Source organism: Galleria mellonella, unplaced genomic scaffold (assembly GCF_026898425.1).
Source record: "Galleria mellonella isolate WM207_F2 unplaced genomic scaffold, CSIRO_AGI_GalMel_v1 utg1432, whole genome shotgun sequence".
Lineage (NCBI taxonomy): Eukaryota > Metazoa > Arthropoda > Insecta > Lepidoptera > Pyralidae > Galleria > Galleria mellonella.
Window position 1 is genome coordinate 347887 of NW_026441998.1, and position 26741 is coordinate 374627.

The 26741-nt window shown below is 34.4% G+C and overlaps 3 protein-coding genes across 3 annotated transcripts in view; 1 reads left to right on the forward strand and 2 right to left on the reverse strand.

The window, feature by feature from the left end:
• The window catches only part of LOC113520659 (facilitated trehalose transporter Tret1-like), a 45431-nt gene extending 43484 nt beyond the window's left edge, over positions 1-1947 (reverse strand). The window contains 1 exon segment of the mRNA XM_052891691.1: positions 1642-1947. Within this exon segment, the coding sequence (XP_052747651.1) occupies positions 1642-1661 (20 nt within the window). The 5' untranslated portion in view covers positions 1662-1947.
• An 8861-nt stretch (positions 1948-10808) lies between these two features.
• On the forward strand, positions 10809-12086 carry LOC113520537 (uncharacterized). The gene is made up of 2 exons (XM_026905897.3): positions 10809-11142; positions 11516-12086. Exon 2 carries the CDS (start codon positions 11521-11523, stop codon positions 12073-12075), a length of 555 nt encoding a protein of 184 aa, XP_026761698.2. The 5' UTR covers positions 10809-11142; positions 11516-11520; the 3' UTR covers positions 12076-12086.
• Positions 12087-12155: 69 nt separating this feature from the next.
• LOC113520748 (mediator of RNA polymerase II transcription subunit 1) lies at positions 12156-26278 on the reverse strand. Its single transcript, XM_052891689.1, has 13 exons — positions 25847-26278; positions 25648-25781; positions 25170-25293; positions 24477-24593; positions 23407-23545; positions 22451-22697; positions 21535-21664; positions 21090-21212; positions 19599-19779; positions 18207-18447; positions 17449-17672; positions 16130-16541; positions 12156-15787 (listed from the first exon to the last, which is right to left on the reverse strand). The coding sequence occupies exons 1-13, from the start codon at positions 26003-26005 to the stop codon at positions 13195-13197; spliced, it is 4824 nt and encodes a 1607-aa protein (XP_052747649.1). The 5' UTR covers positions 26006-26278; the 3' UTR covers positions 12156-13194.
• Between the last annotated feature and the right edge of the window lie 463 nt (positions 26279-26741).

Here is a 26741-nt window from a genome sequence, read left to right on the forward strand (position 1 = left end):
ATAATAGAAATATTTGTCTTCAAGTCAAGTTTCATACGTGGTAGACAGAGAAATCTAGTGTCACTCGAGTATCTATCTTTACATATATACACACATCTATTTCTCTCTGCACTAAGTAGGTATATTAACATTTATATAAATACTAAATAAATTTATCTTGTCGCTAATTAATGTTCAAAGTGATATTTTTTTGTGTAAATTTGATTTTAAATGTCATATTTTCTATATTAATTACCGAGTACCGTGAATTTTATGTAAAACTTATTTATCATAGATGTCTACCTTCCTAATATTATTAACTGGAGGTAAAGGGATTGTTAGTAATTGGGTGTAACTGACTCATTGCTAGCAATACACCCTACCTAAGTTAGCTACAAGTATAATAATATGTAAGTATCCTGATGGCCGGATGTTCATAAATAAATGTCAAATAAGTTTTTGTAGTACACCCTTGTTTCTTGTTGTTATTTAGCGTCGAATAGGCCTATAAGTATTATAAATAGGCCCATAAATACTCTACCAGGTTGACCTTCACGCGGTTCCCCCTGGAAATCACCGTGGATAACTCTAGTGGAATTCATCACGATGAGCTAACTGACCTGCATTCATCGTTAACTATCATCTCCCACTGGTGCCCTGCCAGCGTATACCATGCGTATATCATAGAAATTTTAAATGAAATAGGAATGAGCGATATTATTTAAATATTGTATTGTATTTATATTAATATTGTTAGTTTAACTTAATATCAGTAATTTATTATTATCTTAAGCTATATATATATATATATATATATTCCAGCTGCCACAATATAATTATTATTTTAATGTATAAAGTTGTTATTCATATTGTTGTTTTGTAGCTTAATAAATGATTTTATTTTTATTATTATATTTTTAAACATCGATATTTTCCTAACAATAAAATTGCGATATTTTGAAGACAACTGTATCGATATGAAAGTATCTATATTTTGCTCTTTGATATCGATATTTCGTTTATGTCGATAAATATTGTTCATCTCTAAAAAGCAATTACGCCGTTGCACCATTTCGAAGTATAGACATTAACAGAAAAATATGACTAAAATAAACTTAAATCATAAAAAATATCCTATTTAAGATTTTTTTTAAATATATTTCTATTCAATTTCACTACAGATAAGTAGTGGTAAGATACAGTAGAGGGTTCTCCATATACGAGTCTCGTACATACTCCATATACATATGAGGCAATAATAGATGGACAGATGATGTGGTTGTCAAGATACAAATAAAAAACGTGTTTTATACTTAGGTATCACAATAAGTATATATAAAACTCAGTATAAACACTCTACGTAAAATAATAATATATAACTATTGACTATGGTCGAACAAGTTGGTACGTACGTACAATAAAATAAAAAGTAATAGATAATAATTAATTTTTAAATAAAAAAAAAACTATGTTTAATTTAAATTTAAATTCATATAAAAATAGTCAATAAAAGTAATTTTCTTTTCTAGAAATGACCTAAAAATTATAATTGTAAATATGTGTTCAAAAACATCAATAACTAAACTGGCAGGACAGGTATTTAATTTATTTACGTATTTTTTTTATATGTATTTACAAAGTAAAAAAAATATGGCAACTTACCTTCCTTTTTTATCCTTCATGTTGTATTAATCAATATTTAATAAAATTTATATCTATATAAAGAGATTTCTAAACAACCTCAACTTTCACTGAGTCCAAATTTTAACTACTGGGCTGTGTTTTGGAAATAAAACTAAAAAGTCTGTTCCTATCAAATACTAATAACCGGGATGTACTGATTCATTGTGAATTGCCAAAACATTGTGAATGAAACAGATCGATAGGAGGGTTGTTACAATCGCCGCGGCGACTACAGACGGCCGAAGGGAAGCAACTGCGGTTTACGACCGCGCGTTCGCGATTCAGCCGAACGCTAGATATGCTCTACCACTCTACGTATGGAGTCTGACGTCACTGGCGATCAATGGGCTGCGGACCTTGAACTGTCGCGATAGACGCGCAATTCGACGCGGCGGGGGGGAAAGGGATTGTTAGTAATGGAGACTAAGAATCCCATTGCTAGCAATAAACCCAACCAGGTCGACCTCCATGCGGTTCCCTCTGGAAATTGTTATGATTAATTCCTGATGAATTCATCATGATAGGTTAACTGGCCTGTTTTCATCCTCATCGATCACCCTTCACTGGTGCCCCGCCAGCGTATCCCGTTAGCATAGGCGGGGTTATCATTCCATTTTTATCCAATAAAAAAAATACGACGCGGCGATGTGCGGATAAGCTTGCAATTTTGCATATTAGCCAACAGCATCGCAATGCATATTAGTAAAAGTTACACGAAATTAGTAAGTAGTATTCCGCAAGAATTGATCTGATACATGAGTCCTAGGTAATTATTGAAACAAGTTGAGGAATGTCAAATGCACCTACCTACCTTGTTAAAGTCGGATAATATTTTTTCTACCATGTATGTCAGGTACTTGACTCTGGTAGAGGAGATAAAAGGGGTCTCGAAAAAGCTTTACGAATGTTTGCTTTACGAGTGATTATGTCGGATTTTGTAGCGTTTTGGGGTGGTTTTTAGAGATTGGATTCTTTATCAAGATTTTGATCTTTGATGAAAAAATACTACAACAACAAATAAAACCTTTACCTGGTACCTTTTCTGCACTGGATTATCCAAATTAAATAATTTTCTCTCTAACTACATTGGGTTGGCTGGAAGAGATTTCTTTCAGAGATAAGTCCTCCCTTGCTAACAAGTTGTTAAACTAATCGTCGCATATATTGTTTAACTGCAATAAAGAATATATAAAATCGTGACAAAATTAATATAAGACTATTACAATAGTGAACTGTATAGATTTAAAAAATATAAAATTAACAAAATTGGTCTACATTTTATAAGAATATTTAAAGAATATCTCATCCTCAGCGGGGTGGGTTGACAAGTCTGCTAAAATATGGTATAACGCAATAACAACTAGCTCCTCGGTCAGTTGATAAGAAAGTTTGTGAGAATGAATTTATGGATGAATGTCTGTTAATGTTTTACGCAAAAACTACTGAACGGATTTAAATGAGATTTAGTACACGGATAAGTTATATCGTGACTTATATACATATATCATAATTTACATAGAATATATTACATATATCGTACATAGAATACCTTATATAATTATTAACGCGGAAAAGTCGCGGGATATAACTAGTTTATCAAAAAGCCTTTGAAAATAGGTTATTTTCGAATTCGTTTGTTTATTAATAGTTTGTTATATACGAGTAAAGTAGATTTGATTAAATAATAGACTTTTAGTTTCCTTTATTTCACATTCATTTAAATCTGGCTTAATAATGTTTAATATTAACTATATATTAAGAATAAATAGAGAACCAGTCCATGTTTCGTTTTACGTAGCAGTACGAAATTTTCATTAAGGTGTAGACCACTTTGCAGTAATTTGTATAATGGATAGTCTACAAGAGCTCGTCATCAACATATAGATTGTAACTTCACATAGTATTTTATTAATACGCAATTCAGAACAACAAAATATTGGACCTGAGACCAAATTTTGCAATAATTAGGTTCATTATTAATGATGGACTACTTTTCAGTAGCTACCTATATCAATATTGATTCCAACACTTGCATTTTTCATTCAAAAATTTATATAGATAAGTTTCTAATATTTTTAATGGACTATCCAGAATAAACCGAGTGTAAGTTCGTCACAGTATAAGTGTCGTTCTGTCGATTTCGTTTTACATGAACTTGTTATTGTGTGATAGAGAAACTTTCAATAATTACGTATTTATTGAACAGTTCATATAATATATATTAGCTACCATCCTGGTATATAATTCTAATTCAAAGTTATTTATTTTGATAAACATGGTCCTAAACGATGCCCGTATGGAATAGCTTCAAATTACTTAGTGAGCTATGGCGAGGGCTTTTTTTATTAACGGGTGATAATGGATAGGTAACCCCACTTGTGCTATCGGTACACGCTGGCGAGGCACCAGTGATAGATGATAGATGACGAAGAAAGTCAGTTAGCCCATCGTGACGAATTCTACTACGATTAACCACGATGGTTTCTAGGAGGAATCGCGTGGAAGTCGACCTGACAGGGTGAATTGCTAACAACGAGTCAATTAGATCCTGTTACTAACAATTCCTTTCCCCGCGCTATGAAGAGGGTTATGCTATGCTGAGTTTTTTTGCGTGACAGAATCCGAAATGAGGATATGCGCAAAAGAACTAAAGTTATCGACATAGCCCGAAGGGTAAGTAACTTAAAGTGGCAATGGGCTGGTCACATAGCTCGAAGAACCGACAACTGATGGGGAAGAAATGTTTTTGAGTGGCGACTACGTACAAACGCAGTGTAGGACGACCACCCCTAGATGTAATGACGACCTCAATTGCATTACAGGAAGTCAGGATGCAAGTGGCTCAGGACCGTTCCTTATGGCAGTCTATGGAGGAGGCCTATGTTCAGCTGTGGACGGATAATAACTGAGATGATGATATATTATAATATATATCTACTTCAATTGTATTAAATAGAAAAATTTGAATAAATAAAGAATTATCAATGTTCTTGTTGGATTTTGAAAACTTTTTTTGACGATTTTGATTTGGCCTCATGCTAATTTTATTAATATTAAAAATACACATAAACATGTGTATTTTTTAGAATAGAATATATTTTTAATTGATTCGAGAATAATTTATTTTATGTAGTTATCTTTTATTTATTCTACTCTACGTGTATATAGTACAGTTTTTGTTATTTTAGGCATTCGTATACCTTATAACTAATTTATTACATAATAAACAATTTTATATCAGATACGTTTAGTAGTTTTAGGTAAACAGTAATAATTATTTTATTACGCAGATAACGTGATTCGATCAGAGCTTAGTGACACGATATATTTGAATGCTAAATCATTCGTTGACATGTTGTAACATAGAGAGGTCAAATTGTGTAAAATTAATTAGACTCGATTAATTCATTATACTATGTTATATGTTTATATTTCATTGAATAAATAGTACCCACACTACCTATATTATTTGATTACACGTGGGGATTATTGCGTCATAATTAAGATTGAAAATATTACGCAATAGCTCGAAAGAGTAACGAAAGGGTCCCTACATTAGGTAAAAGGTAACTTGATCGAAATATGAAAATAACTTAAGACGCATGTAATGAGAGACGCTGCGAGTGCCTACTTTAAATTAGGTAAGCATAATATATAAAAACTAGGCATGTCGCTGGTGTCACTAATACTAAAGGGTCGACCTTAGCTCTGGCGCCCTTTAATTTTTTTTTAATGGATGACAATAGAATGTTTATTTCGCCTGCGCTATTTATATACGAGTACACTGGCGTGGTATCAGGGAGGGATGAAGCAGGTCGGGTGGTCCATCGTAACAAATTCAACAAAACAATTATGATGCTTTCCAGGAGGAACCGCGTGGAGATCTGCCTAATAGGGTATATTGCTAACAAATTGTTAATTTCTATCTATAACGTAAATTAAGATTGTGTTTCACAAAAAAAAAATTTACTTCAATTGTAGTAAAACCTGTTCTTTTTATTTCAAAATTAAACTATTGAATCGATTTTGATAAAATTTGTATGTGATTAATATGTAATCTGTTTTGTTATCTCTTATCCTTTCAGATAAAAAAAATCAAATCGATTTATATCTGACAGGATTATGAGGTAACAAACATATAAAATTGCTACCGAATTGAAAACCTTCTACTTTTGATCTATCTATCGATATTAAAATTCTTTTTCGAGCTTAACTTTTTCGAAAATAATATCAAAATAATTTAAGATTTCACACAAAAGTTTCCAAATCAGATTATAAATGACGAAGTTATAAAATAACCTAAGGAGGTAACAAACATAAAAAAGTATAACCAAATTTAGAACCGCCACCTTTTTTAAACGGTTGAAAATTTTTGGCACAAAAGGCGGACTTAATGCTACATATAAAGTATTTTCTCCCAGTCAACCTTTGAGAAAAGGCTAGATTAAGGCTAAATATTTAAATGTGTATATATATAGTTCTGTGACCACCTCGAAGATAAAGTGAATCGAAGCACGCCGGAGCGTGAAGTAATGCTTCGATCAATGCTCTACAAGACATCCTGCTCCACATGGAGTATTGCTGTTACTTATGGGCGGGAGCACCTAGACACCAACTTGAACCTTTCGACTCACTGCAAGGACAAGCTATGGGAATTATTTATGATCCCTAGCTTACAAGCAGTATCGAACCCTTAAGTCTTAGGAGACATTTTGCAGCACTCTGCGTGTTCTATCGCCTGTACAACGGATTATGCTCAGAGGAATTGTTCAATATGATGCCCACGGCCACTTTCTACCATCGTACGGCTTGCCATCAACGGGGAATTCACCTTCGCGGTTTTCGCGCGCGCAAAAACGCGGTTTCAAAAATGTTTTCTCCCACGAACATTCAGGTTATGGAATGAGTTCCCTGTCGAGGTTTCCCTAACAGACTCCAGCATGGGGTTTTTCAGCTTTCTTCAGGGTCGGCAACGCGCGCGTAATACTACTGATATTGCAGGCGTTCATAGGCTATGGTAACCGCTTACCATCAGGTGGGCCGTATGCTTGTTTGGCATCTCAGTGGTATAAAAAAATATTAATGGCAAATATGTTACATACATATTTATAATAGCGTATTATGTGTTGCACATACGGTTATACGCATATCAAACAAAAACTTGTTTTGTTTTTACAGTAAACTGGCTGTAAAAAAGTAAGTTGTAATTTGGTTTTTAACTTTGAGGCATAGCCTGTTTGAGGTATTTTAAATTGATAAAAATGCACGCTTTGTTGGTTGTCCTTAAATAAATTAAAAAAAAAAAGAAAAACCTAGAATATATTAGTTTTAAAATCAAAGTTTACATTGTGAATATTGTGTTTCATAGTACGATTGTTGAATACATAATAATATCTAGCCGATACTAAAAACATTGTCTTATTGTAAATTTCAATAAATTCGAATGACCTCGGTCATTAGGTTCACTTGCGCTATCAGTATATGGTATGCTGGCAGGGCACCAGTGAGAGATGATAAGTGCGGAAGAAAGCAAGTCTTTTTGTTAATCATGATTGATTCAACGATTCGTGGAGAGATTGTTTTGATAGCGTAAGCGAAGTTACTATTCCATTTTCATTCGTTAAAAAAAGGTAAAAAAAAACCTTTTGTAATATAAGAGTAGGAGCATGATGATGGTGATGTTGCTTGAAATATAAAGTACTTAGGTTTTTTATATTACCTAGGGGGCAAACAAACATATGGCCTGTCCGATGGTAAATAGAATTACCGTAGTCTAAGAACGCCTGTAACACCGGTGATGTCATGCGCGCGTTACCTATTCTTAAGAAAACCTAATACATCCTTTTTAAGAACCCAATGTTCTCTAGGGAAAGCCTCAGCAGAAAGATTATTCCACAACCTGAATTTCAAGGGAGGAAGCTGCTTTGAAACCGCACTGTGCATGACCATTCTGGTTCTAAGGTGCGAGGACGGAGTTCCTGCCGATGGCGAGTGGTACGATGATGAAAGGTGGCTGTAGGCATCATATTGAAGAGTTTTTCAGAACACAATCTGTTATACAGGTTTATGATAATTATTTATGTTGTCTTCACCCACGTTTTAATTTAAATTCGGCGATGCCCGAGATTAAGTTTCGAACTTAAAGGAGCACTGCATGTTACTCGCTGATAATATAGATTTCCATAAGTGAAAGAATTATTAAAATCGGTTGAGTAATTTTTTAGTATATCCATTACAAACACACAATCAAATCTTTCCTCTTTAAAATATTTGTATAGGTATATATAGCTGTGATCCGCAGCTTTGTTTGCGTTATTTGTTCTATAAATTATACTCCCTATACCTAACAATAAATTTTCCTTTAATATAAACTTCCACAATAGATGTAGTTGATAGTAAGGTTTTAAAAATTTCTTTAAGTACCAACTATAAGTACATTTAAACTTGATTATTCTCCACAATTAGTCAAGTCTTTTTTTATAGAAAATTCTTTGTAAAGTTATGTTTAAATTCAAATATGTATGCCCACAAAAGATAATAAAAACCTTTAAACAATTTCAATTGAAGAATACGGAAGTTCATTGGAGTATATCAATTAAAGCTATAAATAAAATTATTGATATTGTTGCTCCACATTTAGCTGTTATTTTTAATGAATGTGTTGATAATACTCTTAAACATTTTAATGAAAATTGTCAACTTCACAGTCAACTACAGTGGCGTAACTATAGATACCATTTGGGGCTTGTGGCAAATTCTTTAGATGAGGCCCTATCAGTAAAATATAATACTCAGTTAATTAATGCTGTTAAAGCCAGAATTCGTTGAAACCCCATTAGGAAGCAAAAAATCTTATCGCGAGAAATGAAGATTCCCGTTAGGACTCTGTCGCGTATTATAAAACAACTTATTTTAAACAAGACCTGAAGCTTGGTGCTTATCGTCTTTTGTCGCGATACCCAGGTGAAAGGCACAAAGGCACAGGCCCTTTACCTACCTTACCTTTTTAAAAAAAAATCACAATTGAAGAACACTACAATAAGCAAAATGATAGTGTACGCTCACAGTTCTAAAAAAGCTGCTCAAGTGGTCGGAAAGGTACAACGTGGTCATCATCCTGCGTAAGTGATAATTCTCTAATACAACAATCTCGATCGCCAAAACTTATTTTTCAAGCTATTTAGCTCGTTTGACTTTAGTTACGACAGTTTTTAGTGGAGGATGACCTGATAAAGTATATTACTAATATTGGGGTTGTTAGATCTCATTACTAACAATTCCTTTCCCCCAGTCCCCATTAACTCAGGGATATAGAGTTAATAGGGTATTATACCAGGTCACGTAAACCAATAGCGCAGGTAGGGTTACCATACAAATTTTATTAAAAAAATATGCTTATAATCATATAACTTGACCGTCAGTCCCCATTAACTCAGGGATATAGAGTTAATGGGGTATCATACCAGGTCACGTAAACCAATAGCGCAGGTAGGGTTACCATACAAATTTTATTAAAAAAATATGCTTATAATCATATAACTTGACCGTCGTAATTACTCTATAGTACCTAATTTTAGTATAATGATTTGTCATTTGTTCTATAAACAGCTTGTGGGTTTTATTGCAATTCGAGGAATTTAAGGATTTTTATGTACAATAACATTCCAGTTTATTAGCTTTATAGCTGTTGATGTTGCGAATGTGAATCATCTGTAGTCTCTTTGTAAAGTACCTACGGAAATCTTTGAAACGCATGCAGTCTTATTCATAGTCAGAGTGTAATTGTTAATCTTACCGCTATAAACTTAGAGCGTACGCGTTGATTTTGGAATTTTATTTTATTGCGTAAGAAGAAAATTAAATGAAATAATTCACTTTTAGAATGGTGTAATAATAAAATGATAATGAAATGGCGTCATCACTCATTGGCGGGGCACCAGTGAGTGATGACAGGTGAAGATGAAGCAGGTCAATTAGCCCATCGTGACAAATTTAACAATAAATCAATCACGATGGTTTCGAGGGGAAACCGCGAGGAGGTCGACCTGATATGGTTTATTGTTAGCAATGGGGTTGCAAATCCTTATCCAAAACAATCCCTTCTCCACTTTATCTATAGGTTAATTCCAATGAAGAACCTTGTATCTACGTCTAAGGGATTAGGTGGGTAATGCATGAAAGTTTGTAAAGACAGGATGCTTTTAACACGTTATTATGTTATTGATTTGTCTAATTCAAGTACCTGTTTCTCAATTTTTAACACATCGTAATCGATTTCACCTTTGCACTCTGACTCAGTATCAAGTATAGATAACATAAAATTTGCTATCGAGTAAATATTTAGAATTACTTTATTATCAAACGATAAACGTTAGGATTACAGTTCAAAGGACGTTTCCATATAAGTATATACTTGTAATGGGGATTGAAGTGTGATCTCCAACTATTATAATTTGAATCCTCCTAATATTATAAATGTGAAAGTTTATAAAATTATTCGTGTTTGTTAAGTGTTAAGTTTTAAAAATAAAGTTATAAGAAACTCAATGAAAGAATATTTTACAAAATATATCGATTTTGGAAAGAAAAATGTATTAAGCGTCGATATAGAGTATGAACAAGATGTCGCTATTTAGCTAAGTTACAAAATGATCAACCACAGAAATTAGGGAAACTACCTTTTATCACTCATTTTACCTATGTTTTTAAATTACGGAAGAAATACTAAATTCAATGGAATTTCACTCTGACCGGATAGTTGAGAGATATTGGTGTGCATAAAGTTCAGTCGATTAACCAGGAGGTAAAAATTTCAGTCTAATTTTTGTTTAATGTTTTTATTATATCTTAATGCCTATCCTACTGAACTGAAAACCTTTTTCTTTTCTTTGACTTATGGCTAAAGAGTTTTCCATTTTTAGTAAGAAAATTTTAAGAATGGTGAATATAAAAATAAATTTGGTAGTACGTTTAGAACTATAAGTTCGGGCTATGAATACGAACAGAGGTGTTAATTGGAAGCGACCAATGTATGAGTTATGACCCGTTACACTTCCGAAAACACCACCGTTTTGCAAACAGATGCATCCAATGTGTGTCATACAGACGATTCAGGCCCTATAAATATGGACGAAACACATTCAGTGATTAAACACAACGGTTCAATAGCCATCTGTACTTGACGCTCGGGGATTAAGTCTAATAATGGCTCAAATTTATAAATTATTTGGAATCCTTTTATTGCTTTTATTTTTTGTACTTCAAAGTCAAACGAAACCAGTAGAAAATAGTGGGGTAATACCAGATCAAGGTGAGATGATGGAGACTGCGGAGTCGCAAAACCCATTTTTACCTCGTTTTGCTATGAGGAGATTAAAAGAGAGACGCCGACAAGCTCAAGCTGAAAGGAAAGCGTATTTAGCACAAAGAAGAACTAATCCACCCTGTACACGACGACAAAAGATAAAAATCGCATACGCGGTGAGTGTTTGCATTTAGTAGTTCTATTTGTATTTCACACGTTCTTTTATCTGCAAATTAATGTAAACTTTATCATAAGCAGATTTTACAATTAGATTTTTTTTTATGAATGGATTGTAACTTTTTATTCATAGAAGTATGTTTTAAGAATGATAAGAGGCATTCCAAATTTCCAGTCCCATTTTTAGATTGAACAATAACGTGTAATTCACACATCGCTTTAAGACCAAATTGTCAATATTTATTCAACAATTTATTTTATTGAGGATACCTTTCTTTGACCTACATTTTTAGTATTATATATGTACGTAGCCTATGGCATCCTACATTGCTTTATTGGTTGCGCGATAAACAAGTCATATTGTTATTTCAGTAAATATGAAGATGCAAGTGATTATTCTGTTGGTGGTTTGTGTAGTCAGTGCCATTGCAGATCCTATTTCAAAACAAAAACTTTCGGTCGATAACAAGGAACCTTTGTCAGAAAGAAAAGCAACAGAAACAAAACACAGCGAAGGATTGTTAAACAATGTTGAACCAGAACAAAAGAACGACGCAGTGGGTACGGATTTTGTAACAAATGTTAATGATGAAAATGGCGAATACAGAGATTCTAATACGCAGATTATAATCGAAAGTATTGATAGCTCAGTCGACGAGGTCACGTCGCCATCTCCCATGTTAATCGATAATGACATTGCGCTAAATGGTGATATTTATAGCAATACACTAGTTAATAACCCAGATGAAATAATGGAAACAGCAGCCGGTTTCGTACCTATTCCAATATTCAGTAAAAGACAAAAGGCACGTCGAAGATTTGCAACACGACCTCATTTCAAAAGAAACCCATACGCATATAAGTACAGGGAAACGCAATACTATTATCCTTATTATAGATTTTATTATCCTAGCTCTCTAAATTATTATTAAATAGTCATATATTTGTATATTGGTACATAGGGTAACAATTTGTGTATATTAAATAAGGAATAAATTATTATTGTAAACAATTTTGTTTTAACACATTTATTACAAAAATTGCAACTATAAGCAAATCCCTTACCAATTTTAATTATTTCAAAATTATATATTACTAATCCGAATTATATTTACAATGATTGAAATATCAATTTGTTCACTATAACTAAATTAATATTACAGGACAAAAACATTGTACACTATATTGTATTACATCCATGGCAGTTGTTATAGTAGTACAATTTCATTACGCACTTAATAGGATCGATTCTGAGGTACCACTTCTCTAATCCTTCTTTTATCTTTATATTTTAAATGTTTTTTTTTTTTTTTTGCGAAGTGACTGCTTTATTAAATATTATAAATTATAATAATATTTCGACTTTAATCTATTAGAAAATTAGTTCATATTGATACTTACAAGAAAGATTTTGCTGTGATATTAAATTGGAATTTTATTTTTAAAGATAAGCTTTGAGAAATGGCAGAATCGACTTTAAGTAGTCGTTTAATTTTTCCCGTATTGAACGTATGACACAATAATTTAATTAATGTAAGGTTACTGCGAAATAGATGTGTACGAAATCACAAAATAGTTTCGATTCACTTGTGGCCATAAAATCATGTAAGACATAATTTAAATAATATCTACCAAGTAAAAGACATCTTACATTTCTTAAATAAATAAAACATTATAAATAACACACGCAGTTAAATGTACTTATCTCATTAAAAATAATTATCAAGTTATATAAGGCTCACTCGCTGGTACTTGTATAGAGTGCGACTCATGGTAACGACTGTACTGGAGTAGCGTTACGGCCGGAATTGATTCTTATACAACACTTCCTATGGCTTTTGTTACAGTAGGTATCAAATTGTAATGGATATTCAGTTTGATCAATACTTGTTCACGAAAATAGAAGCAATTCAAGGTCATTGTGGAAGAATAAGCATATTAGATATTCAATGATTTAGATTGACTTGATAGTTAAACTAGTTACTAACAGCAGTTACCACTTTAATTGCACTCTATATGTATAGTAAATTTGCGTGTGTGGCGATTCTCACTCATTTGCCGGGGCCGACAAGTGCTTCATCCATGAGTTCATCATCAGTAATGCATGGTGAATTTGAGTGCGGCGATGGAACTACTAAAGGGGAAGCTGCAGGGCTCTTTGCTAATTGCATAGCGAGTGCTGGTGAAGCGGGATAAACCGATCGCACCGCTACCATTCCCGATACTTTGCTGCCCGAGGAAGAAGAAAAGTCGAGAAGCATCTCGGCCGCTTCTTGCGGTGTGGTGGCACCGCTTCGGGCGACCGCCCCACTAGCTGGGGGCTTCATACAAGAATCAGCTCCCTTTCTATCTTCCGAACTGCCTTTTGGAGCAGGAAACCCCTTTACCATATCAGTTTTAAAGTCTAAAGGCATTATTGGGTATGATCCAGAAAAATCTTTCGGATCGTCTTTACTACGCTGAGGACTTTCTCCTTTAGATAGACTATCTGCCATCGCTTTGGTAAATTCTAATGGCCTATCTGATTGGTCCCCTTTGTTGGGTGTGGTAGTTTTAGGACTTATGCCGCCCATATTTAGTAAAGGTTTCGGCACGTTTAAAGTATACGTAGATTTTTGCATATCTGAGCCTCTAGCATTTGGATTATCAAAATGCGAAAATGGATATTTATTTTGGTCCATAGCCCTAGAAAAATCATTTACCATAGATCGACTGTCATATTGCGACACAGGGCTGTTTTTATCAGGAGTGCTTTGGTTTTTTAATTTTGGAATTTGAAATTTGCTAGTATCTAGAGGTTTCATTAGACCTTCTACCAGGAAATTTGCATCTTTTGAGGTCTTAAATCTATCTGAGTCTACTTCATCTCTTGAGCTACTGGGACTTGAGTGCCTTTCAGATTTTGATGAAAATATTGACTTTTCTGAATTACTCATTAGTTTAGTTCTAGCTTTTTCACGTTCCCTGTCTTTGATAATTTTTGCCAATTGATCAGTATTACTGCTTTTAGGTGAACCAGAACTTGATTTAGATGAAGACTTAGATAGATTAATCCCAGTATTAGTAGAAGTTTTAGAATAAGGCACTTTAGGTACGTTACTGTTGTTGCCTGATTCTGAAGGGCTCAAATTCGCTTTAGGCGGTGTTGAGCTCGTTGCTGTACTACTAGATTTCGAAGATTGTAGTACTTGTGTTTTTTTAGAGGCCGGCCCGCTTATTACACCCGGTTTGAGGCCCGTATGTGTTTTAGGAGAACCTTGGCTCGGTGGGGTAAGTTGAGGGGAAGATTTACTAGAACTTGAACTACTGTAGTTTAGTTTTGAACTACTGTTTGAGGACTCTTTTGTTCTAGTTTTATTTATTGTTATTTTCATACCATCTAGACTAGGTTTGACCATGTACTCTTGGTTTTTACTTTCAGACACTTTAGTATTACCAGGTGAGCTGTTTTTTGAATCAGAAAATTTATTAGCACTATTTGATGAGCTAGATTTGGCACCTGCCAATTCAGCGGTATCGGTACCGCAATGTTGAGCAGATTTTAACTTGTCTATCACAGCACTGAGAGAGCCTTTGCGATTACGAGCCTGACTGGGAGCATTCGATTTATTTACTTCAACATTAGGCGGGGATATTAACGGTTCTGTGATCGGACTATCACAGGATATAGGAGTTATTTCTAGTTGTTTTAGCTTCATAGGGTTTTTTAATTTAGGACTACTTCTACCTGAGCTGGAAAAAGATAAACTGGAATGTTTCTTTTCTTTATCTCTTGAAGTCAATGAACTACTTCCATATGTGTCTTTCGACATCTTTTTCGTTAAATCGTATCCAGTAGTTCCAGATTTACCAGAAGGAGAGCCGCTTGTCGCAGATTTTAGAGTAGACATACTAGGTTTTCCTGAACCTGATGAACTATGTTTAGGTGAGGATACGCTATGGTTTTTTGGGCTAGAATATCCGGGCAAATGTTTAGGACTGTTCTGAACGGGCGAATGCCTCGGACTACTTTGGTGACTAGATGTCCCTGATGGTTTACCCATGCCCTTAACTGTGCTAGGACTAGGCGATTTAGTGATGGACACAGACCTACCATGAGTTGGGCTAGGACTAAATTTTCTCAACAGTGAGTTTGGGGAGGTGGGCCTCATGGGAGAACCATCTGTAGGTTTAATGCTGACCGAAACAGGTTTGGTCAAGGGATCTTGTTTGGGTGGTACTTTTTCCGGTGGTCCCATGGAGTCGTCGCGGCGTCGCTTCTTTTTCTTTTCTTTACTTCGTTCTTCTCCAGATCTGCTGGATTTCTTCTCGGACCTGTTACGGTCGTCGAGTGATTTTAGTTGCGATGAAGTAATAGGTGTAATCGTTATCGAGCTGGGTAATGCCGCTGGTGCTGCAGACGTGATGGGTATTATCTCTATACCTGGACGTCGGTCCAAACAGAGCATAGACGATATGTTAGATCCTGAGTTGCTGGAGTTTGATGAATTGGATCCTATTGGAGTAATGCTAACAGAGGACGGCATGTAGGATTTACCTTCAGTAAGATCTAAAAGAAGCGATGATGTACTTCTATTACTCCGACTTTCAGAATCTTTACTTTTGAGTTTTTGCCGTTTGTGATCAGACTTCTGAAAAGAATTCCTGCAACAAATTGAATTATATTTAATTATCTAATATTATATATTTATAGATAATGTGATATTCCAGGGTAGTAAAATTTTTTATACAATTTGCTTTGACAAACAGGATCAATATGTTCAAAGATGGTAAGTGCTTGTTGTAGATAGGAACGACTTAGTCCATATTGATGTTATTTTTGAAAAATAGTGTATAGTATTTTCATACTCAGTAATTTTATTGCCATATTTTATCTTTTATTTAGAAACAGCTAAGCAAATACAGTTGCTTGGAGATACAAACACGAATGAAACACCATGGTTATTGATAATAATTTAAAAATAATGTCACCAAGATTATACAAACCTGATCATGTCCTCTACATCTCCATCATTAGAATTGTCCACGTCAGAGGATGTTCTATTGTCTTGCCCACCGAGTGCGTCGGTGGTATCCATAGCAGATAATTCTAGATCTGATGTGAACTCGTTTTGAGATACGGAAGATTCCCGCCCTTCTATGTCGTCATTTGTCGAGTTACTATTCATAGTATTTTCATCTTCATTCACATACGCATCTGAATTGTCACTTTCACTTTCTGAATCAGCCATTTCACTGAGGCCTGGTTTACCTTTCTTCTGAGTCGACGACCAGATATCTGTGTCGGATTTTCGTTTCTTCGATTTACGGTCCTCCGACGTTTGGGGCTTAGTTTCATTGTTAGTGGAGTCTTGACACATCATAGACAAGTGATGTTGCTGTTCCGAGAGATAGGAACCTGTGGATGTAAAGGTTTTATTGACATTTGTTATTGTATGTGTTTTACCAAACAACGAAAGGAAAAATGTAGAAGACAATTGATCGAGAAGGTTCTCTGAATGAATCTGAATAGAGATTCAGGACAGACTAACACATAATGGGGCAGCATTTACTATAAAAAAAGAGCGAGGGTTATAAAGGTTTTGTAGGGAGTTAACACTTTGCTGACCGGGAATTCCGTGATGGTTGAAAATTTTGGAGTTAAACTAAAATTGTGATAAAAACCCAAATAAAAAAATAAATTTTTGGTCATGAACGCTTTGTAATTCAAACGGTCTTGCCCGTCGTGGTAGAAGGACGTACCTACACGCTAGTGAAATGACGAGTTTACTCGTCACCGGTCAGCAAAGTGTACATATATGTAAATAACCCAGGGTCATTCTTTGTAGCAGTCCATGTTTGGAGGTTTACTTTTGGAGGTTTAGTGGACTATGGAAGGTTGTACTGATGCTTGTTTAAATTAGTGAAACTAGGGAGAAGAGAGATTGTTAGTAATGGGGTCAAATAACCCCATTATTAGCAATATACCCTGTCAGGTCGACCTCCACGTGGTTCCCCTTGGAAACCATCGTGGTTAATTCTAGTTGAATTTGTCAATATGAGCTAACTGAGCTGCTTTCATCCTCACTTATCATATCTCACTGGTGCCTTGCCAGTGTATACCGATAGCGCAGGCGGGGTTACCATACCATTATCACCCAATAAATATAAAAAAAGTAGTGAAACCAAATAATCAATAGTTTTACTGTTTATTTAACTTGTTGTTTATTTATTTAACTTTGAATATTAGTTATAATATGAATAAGTATTGTATATACAAGTATTGTATATTGGTTGTTACTGATAGTGTAATAGGAGGCATATACTTGTGGGGTGCTGCTGGTGATTCTGGTGGTGCTGATGGTGCTGGTGCGGCTGGTGAGCATGTCCGGAGGAGGGGTAGAGCGCGCGGCCGTGCATGTTGCTGGGGGGCTTTACGTCCCCCCCCTCCATGCCCCCCAGGCCGCAGCTAAAATTCGACTCCAGCGCGGAATAGCTGCCGTTCATTTGTTTCGTTGCCGCCTCCCGCTCCCATATTTTGACCAGGGATCTGAAGAATAGTATACTCAATAATTGTAAGGCTAATTAGACGCTTGTATGCTATTACATTTTTGTTAACAGTCTTTACCTACACAAAAAATTGTTATGGAGTGTAAACTTATAATGTTACTATTATATGTGTACTGTAAGTAAAGTGACCAAATTACATGTAAGTTTCAGCGGTAGTTATTCTGTTAAAATATAATATGTACTTAAGCAACTTTTAACAATAAAATGTTATGGTGGGGCGACACATTAAGCTAGTATGTGCAGTATTAAATTAATAATTATTAAACCTATTAATATACAATTTTCTTACTGCACTGCAAGCACTAACATAGATATGATTTGCATTATTATTTTGGAAAGTAGAATATTTATTGTTTGGATTCGTAGTTGTCATAAATTCTACTATTATTTATTTTACTTGAGTCGTAATATAGTAAGCTATGTTAGAGGCCTGCAAGTAGAACGAAGGCGGTTTAAAAACTCTTGTTATCAGTAGGCGATTACTAGGGAGGTAGCAAGATGTAAGAGTACCAACCGCAACGTGACGGGTATAGAGTGGCTCTTCTGCAGCACGCGGCTGATGTAGTCGTCGAGCTGGTCGCGCTGCGCCGCGTGCGGCGAGTGCAGCGCGTGCAGGCGGGCGCGCGGCGCCGCGGGCTCGGCCAGGTCCAGCTCCAGCGTGGCCAGGCTCTCGTCCAGCGGGTGCTCCAGCGCCACCGAGATGTGCTGCCACGACAGCGCGCTCACCTCGAATATTACCGCGTTCTCTATATCCACTGTTGAAATAACACTTAAGGTAGTACCGTATTTATTGTCTGTCCATTGTGGTACATTATATAGGAAAACATGCAATGTGACGCTGTTGATCTTTCTACGAATGTAGATGAATCCGAAGACCGAGCAGAGGTGCTAGCGTTCTGCGGCGTTACGTTGACTTAATGACTATTATTATGCATAGCGTGACAGAGAGTACCAAATTAAATGCAATTTGATGTAGGCCTAATGTAGTGTTAGCACAGAAATGGTAGCGCATTAGTGTCAGAGTGTATTCTATCATGTCTATGGTGTTGTATAAATAGCACTTTATCAATAATTTATAACAATGTGATGTAAAAACACATCACTACCATATTATAAAATAAAGTCATCCGCTGCGTCTGTCAGTTTGTCTGTTCACGATAAACTAAAAAAAGGACGAAAGTTTTGGCAGTGTATTAATGTAAATTAATATTATGTATAACGAGAAAACGAGTAAACGTAACGAAGGGTTATGATTTAATTCAAAAACTATTTAACCATATTTACCAAAACTACATTCCCTAGGAGTAACATAGACTATTTAATATGTTCTGTAAAAAAACCCATACAAAGCCTGGGCAGGTTGCCAGTTAAAGTTTAGGATAAAGTAAGTTTCAGTTCACAAATATAAAAATATTATGTTAAGGTTTTGTATTGGTGACGATTAAATTTTTTTTTTATTTTGTGGCCCGTCAATGTGTTTGCTAAGTTGTATAATGTTCACTTGCGTGCTCGTCACATAAGCACAGAGTATCTTTATATAGGTGAAACTGTATGTAAATAGCCCTTAGTAAATACAATCAGCTTCATAAGAATATTTAGTGATAGGGTGATTAAAATACATGATTTTTAAATGTATGGTCTACTGGATTGATTTACAAGTATAGAGATAACAAACAAATTCAATTTGACATTTAGTAATACTGAAATAAATGATGATGCAAAAGAACGGGTTATATTTTTTTAGACTCGAGAGAGCTCCCGCTCCGTCTGGTTTCTCCGTCCAGTGGACTTGCGGTTGTTTTTTTGTAAGCTACCAACCTCTTTCAAACCTACAGACTAATGCTGCCTGCATTTAGTCCTGCTTTTGCGTAAGAGTTGAAAACAGAAGAGATGTGTTCACTCTCACCGTGTTTGGACTGCGTGCGGACGCAGCTGGCGATGAGTGCGTTAAAGAGTGCCTGCTGGCGGAGGCAGGCAAGCAGCGGCGCCACGTGCGATGGGTGCGTGAACGGCACGCTGCCCACCACGCAGCCCTCCAGCCCGCGTCGTTCCATCACGAAGTAGCACTGCGTCTGCTCCGGCAGGTTCTGACCACAAACATTGGCTGTTTTTAATATTTAACGTGGGAGAAGGTATTATTAGAAATGGGAAGGTTAGTCAATATATCCCCATTGCTATCAATATATCAGGTCGACCTCCACGCGATTCCCCCTGGAAACTATCGTGACTAATTTATTGTTGAATTCGTCATAATGGGTTAAGTGCCTGCCTTGTCATCCTCATCTACCTCTTACTGGTAACCCGCCAGTGCATACCGATAGCGCAGGCGGGGTTATTATGCAATTTTCACCCAGAAAAGAAAAAAAAATTAACGTAGTTCGGAACGTTATCAGACGCCACTTTTATGTTATTTAGAATGGTGATTATAAGCTGATGGCCCACCTAATGGAAAGTACCAACGGGTAGAACAGTAGTAAACTATCGTCTATGTAAATGTGAACAGCACCATGGACATTATAGAATGCACAGTGGTGCCTTTATGCGTTGCCATTCCTGAGGACTATGGTATTATACCTTCGTATCTTGTAATTTCACTGTCATAACCCATTCATCAAAACATAACATCGGTTATACAACAGAAACGGGTGAGATGGTATCTATACAGACAACTTTTCTATGAAGTCTTCCTCTTATAAATTTGAGATGTTTTAAATGTTTTCTGTAATTTTCCCCGCGTGAACTCATTATCTTCTCTTTATGTAAAAAAAAACACGGCCAAGACAACCATAAGAGAAAAACGTATGCAATGGTGTAATTTTATTTTTACGCAAATTCCCAAATATTCAATTTTTCTTTTTTTTTTTTTGTAATACGGAATTTCGTCGCTTATTTTGAATCGTTTTTCACAATTGTTTTTATAATCGAAAGAGTTTATTCAATTATATAATTAGGGTGGTGATGTCGTAAGAGGCGACTAAGGGAATTTAATGGCCGAGGGATGGGCAATTTTGGTGAGTGTTTAAGAGGGACACTCCCTCTTAAAACATCACCGAAACCTAACTACGGTTGCCAACTCGCATGCCAAGCGTGGCAACTATTGACAACACTCCTCCCCCTTTCTTTTGAGGGAGGCCCATTCACAGCAAGGGACAGTTAATAGCTGACATAATAACAATATAAGAGTTTATTCCCCTGTCATATTAATTTTGTGACCAAGGGACAGTTAATAGTATAATTTTTTCTTAAATATCTTTCATATACAGACAACGACCAGTTAAAAAATTTATTACATTAGTATTTTATGTATTTTAGGTAGCATTTTATGTGTAACCCTTTTATAAATGGAATCAAACAATATCAATCTATAAAATATATTGCTATATTAGTAGGTACTTACGACGAAGAGTCCTTTGCTAAGATTCAATTCGATATTTTTTCCTGGATTAAGTTTGTTGTAAGCTTCTTGAGCTACGAGTCCAAGCATAGGTTTCGCGTTAGCCCAGTCACCAGCTACTTCCACCTAAAATAGATACATTTTGTCTGAAATACTAAACATAAAAAATTTAAACTAACAATACGGCCTGACCTCACACGGGGAAATAGATTTATCAAAAAATAATTTACAGCTTTGTGAAAGAGTTTTTAAACTCGATTGAGTAGTTTTTGTGTTTATCCATTACAAACAAATATTAATAAAATTTTTACCTCTTAATATTAGTACAGATTAAACTCTTGGCGACTTACTTGGCGAAAGAAAATTAAAATTCAAATAATTACTAAGTGATTAAAAAATTTCCAAATGGGCAGGATTAAAATAAAAAAAAATCATTATAAATAAATACTTCTGTTGTGGCGTGTATGAGCTTGGCGAGACCGGAGCACAGTGGCATAGGTTGCGATAGCTTGAGCGTGAAGCAGGCTGGCAGCATTGCACTATTCTGGGGCACCAATTGTGCATACACTGGACCATTGCTGCATAAATGTATAAAAAAGTTAGCACATGTGAGTTAAACTTTTTTTAATACTATTGGAAATAACAAAGACGAGTTATCAGAGATAGCGCTTATTGGGCGAAATAATTTCATTAATTACATCAACTAGGCTAGTTGTGTTTCAGTATGACATTAAGAGTTATTCAATTACTTTTGCTGATTGTACTAATATGGAAGATTATCATTAAAACATACATAGTAGGTTTTTATAATGTATTTTTTTTATTAAAATGTTTTCTATTATTTATAAACCGCAGTTGGTTTTGAACCATAAATTATACTGATATAAATGATCAAGATACTATAGTTACAATAAGTATAATGAACCTTATTGATGTAGTTTTAGATTTATGTTAATTTATGGTGAGCTCAGATAATACATTTTTTGACAACATGCCGTAAAATGGACAAAACCCTTTTGATGAAAAATGCTTCAGCCAATAGACATAAGCAAAAACATAGCTAAAATATTCTGACTAGTCTGTAGTATCTACGTCTGTCAGCATTATTTTTTTATTGATCATTAATAGGTAGTAATATTATTTTGTTTTTATATATTTTTTTTATTAATTAGGATACATTATACTCATACTGCTAAATATTTTATGGACACATGGAACTTACTAGAATGTGCTTTTACAGCATCAAATTTTAAAGAAAAAAATATTCCACATATTTTATATGTGTAATATATATATTTGTATCATTTTTTAAGTGGTGCAATGGAGAGTAAATAAATAAATATGTATACACAGTCCATACATACCCTTTTCCAGTTCTTTGTCCTCCTGATATGATAGGCGACAGTTGCAATTTATTTGCAGTCGAACCTTCTAATAAAACAGTAGCAGAATGACCGATTGGTGTATGCGAAGGCGCGACCAGTGACGCTAGGCCACTGGCCGCCGCAGGTTTGCCTAATGTTAAAAGCTCAGTTGTCAATGGTTGCAGTCCTTTGTCTCGATCCAGCAGTTCATATGGTGAGACGAAGTATGTGAGCCGCATGGCGTGACCTATAGGTAATAAAATAAAAATTTATCTCAGTTTCTTGGATATGTTTTTTTTGCAAGGTTGGATATATTCTAGTATACCAATTGTCTTATGTGGTAAGTTGAATCTGGAAAGACGTGACACATATGTCCTTTTCTTTGCAAATTCAAGGTTGCTGCCTAAATGCACCCCACTTCTTCGCATTCAAATAGGGTTGCCACAAATTTGTACTCATTTAATAATTTACTTTGTGATAAAAAATAAAATGCAATCCATTATCATATTAAAGTGGAAAAAGTTTCATAAGCAATAACCTTGTACAAACAAAAATATGAGTAGGTCGACCTCCTATCAGTAGAAGCAATGACACATACAATTTAACAACTCTTACATGACATGGATAAATATCAGTAATATACAAAAGGTTGAGGGGGGGGGGGGAGAAGGGATTGTTAGTAATGTGGACTATTATTACTTGTAACTGCGCCTCCGCCTCCCGGTAACGGTATATGTAGGCGGGACACCAAAAAGGGACGATAGATGAGAATTAAAAGGCAGGTCAGTTAGTTCATTGTGATGAATACACCCGGAATTCAGTACAATGGTTTCCAGGTGGGACCATGAGGAGGTGGAACTGACAGGGTATATCACTAGCAATGGGACTGGTAATCCATATTATTAACAATCCCATCTCCTCCTGTTGACAAGATTAGGGAAGAAATTTAATCTTACCTCCTCTCCGTTTCTGCAAAAAACCAATTGGGCTCTTGTGAACTTGGGCCCAAGGATCCTTTATGAAGCTCTGTAGTTGACGTAGTGTACAAAGATCTTCTTCTAGACTTTGTAGTGCACTAAATGCTTTACATTTAACCTGAAATGATTTAAATTATCTAGTATTAATTAGAAAAGTAAATAAATATTTAGAATTGTAGATCTATTTCATTTAAAATAAAGTTCACAAAGTGAGTATTCGTTATAATGAATATATTTGTAGACTTTATTAAATATATTTTATGGACATTTTTAATAATTGGTTGGAATCTATGTTTGTGGTTTTCTATAAAAATTACAAATTAATGCAAGCATCCTATGTTTAAATTTAGGATATGTAAATGACTGAGTAAAGATTAATTTATTCAAATTTTCACATAACAGATTAATTCTTATTAACTTGGATATTTCAAATCACTATTGATAGTTGCAATTTAAAATTTATAACAAAAATAACTAGTGGCCTGCCATAGTGTACTCATGAAGAAAATGAGGCCAAATCTTTCTTTTACTATACAATGTTTAATACTAAGTAAAGTTAACTTACTATTTAATTGATTAAAATAATGATTTTATCAGTCAAAATGTTGCTATTCCGTTTTTCAAATCAATGTACAAAAATCAAAATACATTTGAATCATAAAATTAATCTTTTCAATGGGCTTTATAGCTGGTTCATCATCATATCAGCCATTAACTGCAAACTGCTAAATATAGGGTTCCTTTATAAGGGGGTTTTGCTAGTAGTCGCCACATTTGACAGGCGGGTTGGCAACCACAGTTAAGCTGTTTAAAAAGGGATGCTGTTGCCCATCATTCGACCATTAAATTTCTTTAGCTGCCTTTTATTATACCCATGGGAGAGGAAGTGGTGGTCTATTCTATACCAAGACCACACTAACAGCTGGTTGGTAGCTAGTAATTAGTGAATAAAGAACATTATCCTCAGAGAATAGATATGGTCATATAATTCACTGTTTGTGTAGATATGGTCATGCCTGTGAAGTGAACACATTAGTGTATCTACTTACTTTTTTCTCAGCATTTAACTGGTAGACTGCAATGAGTCCCTCTAATTGTGCAGTGAAATCAGCAAAATCACCTCTTGTTATACATGAAACTAGTTCTTCACAACTTTGCTGTTCAATCTAAAACAATGATTCCAAATTTGTATTTTTTTTAAATTGGTAGTGTTTATATGTCTTTACATATATTATAAACATGTATAATATAATATCATGACTATTTATCCCATTTTATCATATCTAGGAAGTGTATGAACATATATGTCTCTTAGAATTATAAGTGGAGTGGTGCCTAATTCAGTACAACCCTGTATTTAGGTACTAGGCAGGTACAGTGTCACTGTAGTATTATTTGACAGTTAAAAATTAAAATAATCTTTATTCACACTTGTTTATAACTCTTTTAAATGATAATTTTTATAATTCTACTGTTGGATTCATTTGTTGTTATCTGCTGAGAAGAACCAACAAGAAAATCAGCAGTTACTATTAGCAGTTTGTATTGTGGAATTGTAAAATATCCCACTGTTATATAATCTGTTAGATTGAAGGAGTGTCTCTCAAAAAAATATTACTTTTTTGTTGTATCAATATGATTAAAAGGTCAATGAAGTTACAGTTTAGAAATATGAATATTGGAATTGATGGAATAAATAATATTAAAATAAGAAATAAGGTTTTCTATATAAAAAAAATTACCCTTCCTTCATGATGAATTTTAACATCCTTTACTGCACCAGAGAATTCCACTAGTATTTCTAAATAGAACATGTCTGATGATATAAAGATATTTACTCCCGATGTGCCCACTACAAATTTTAAACTGAAATAAAATAAAATTTTGATTATATTTTACTAGTTGCATGGCTTTGTCTGCATAAATCAATATATAAAGTATTCTACATGGTAAGTTACAATATAAGTTTTTTATGTATTAAATTTCATTTAAATCGGTTCAGTAATTTTTGCATGAAAGAATAACATGCTTTCATCCATTCTCAAACATTTTCATGTTTGTAATAGTAATAGGATAAGACAGAATTAAAAAAAAAAAAGACGATAGGAAGAAAAATATAAATCTTGGGGATAACTGTATCATATGTATAAATTTAATGTATTTGGTATCATAAAATAAAACTATTTATACATATAAGTATAGACAATTGAAAGTACAAACCCAAGTTGTCTTGATAAGCATTCAAGCCTTTCTATTAGGCTTTGAAGAGAACTAACTTTAATGCAGTGTTGTAAGCTGTCCAGGCATTTTTGTAGTGTCATGCGGTCTGCACTGTCAACAGCCCATCTTTTGTCCTACAAAATACAGTATTTTAGATAATGTTGTTAAAAAAAATTACAAAAAATATAGATATCCATACCAATAAAGCCATCCGAACGGCCTTAGAAGTTTCTGATAAATTTTTAAACTGTGATGTTTTCGATCTGAGTTTCTCCATAAGAATTTCCTTTTGAAGCTCCTTAGATTTATTTAGCAGGCCATTTGTAGGCGCCATGATTACAGGTTTATTTTCCGTCATTTCGTCGAGTATTTTTATTTCAGTAAAAATTGAAAATTGAATGTTATCACACTATGAGGCACGGAACACCTGATACGTTTTGTTTTGATTCTTGTTGACAGTCATATCCTGTAATTGATGATTTGTTTAAATGTCCTTCAGTATTTTCCTCATTATTAAAATAAATTAATATCAAAAACACTTTTACTATTAGATAAAAATAATTTCTTTAATCCATTCACAGCACAAAATGTCATTTTCATGCGATGCCATTTGCTATAAGCCAAACTGTTGAAAAAGTATTTCATATTATAAACTAAATTGATAGGAAGCTAAAATTGTATATAAAATCTGTACAACAGTAGAGTATAGATGAAATGTCAAAGGTTCTTCTTAGGTCTTCTTAATTTATCTGGATAATACTAATGCCACAGCAATAACTACGTTCAGAAATCACAGAGACATGTTTGATATTTTTTTTTCAAGTTTATCTTTATTTCTAAACGAGGAAATATTTATTTAGAAATTTGTCTGAATTGTTATATGAAGAAGGACCATGAAAAAATGGTTCAATTCTTCAGATTTAGATAGATAACTCAATTTAGACTTTTTAGTCAAGAAAGTCCTTTTAGTCCCTGCGAGCATTAGTGTATTAAAATTATTTTTAGGGGGGGTCTAGCCCCTAAAAAAGCTCATTGAACACTGGATAAAACTGAAATGGGTTGAACAGGGTTGAATCCTCTTCTCCAAATCTTAA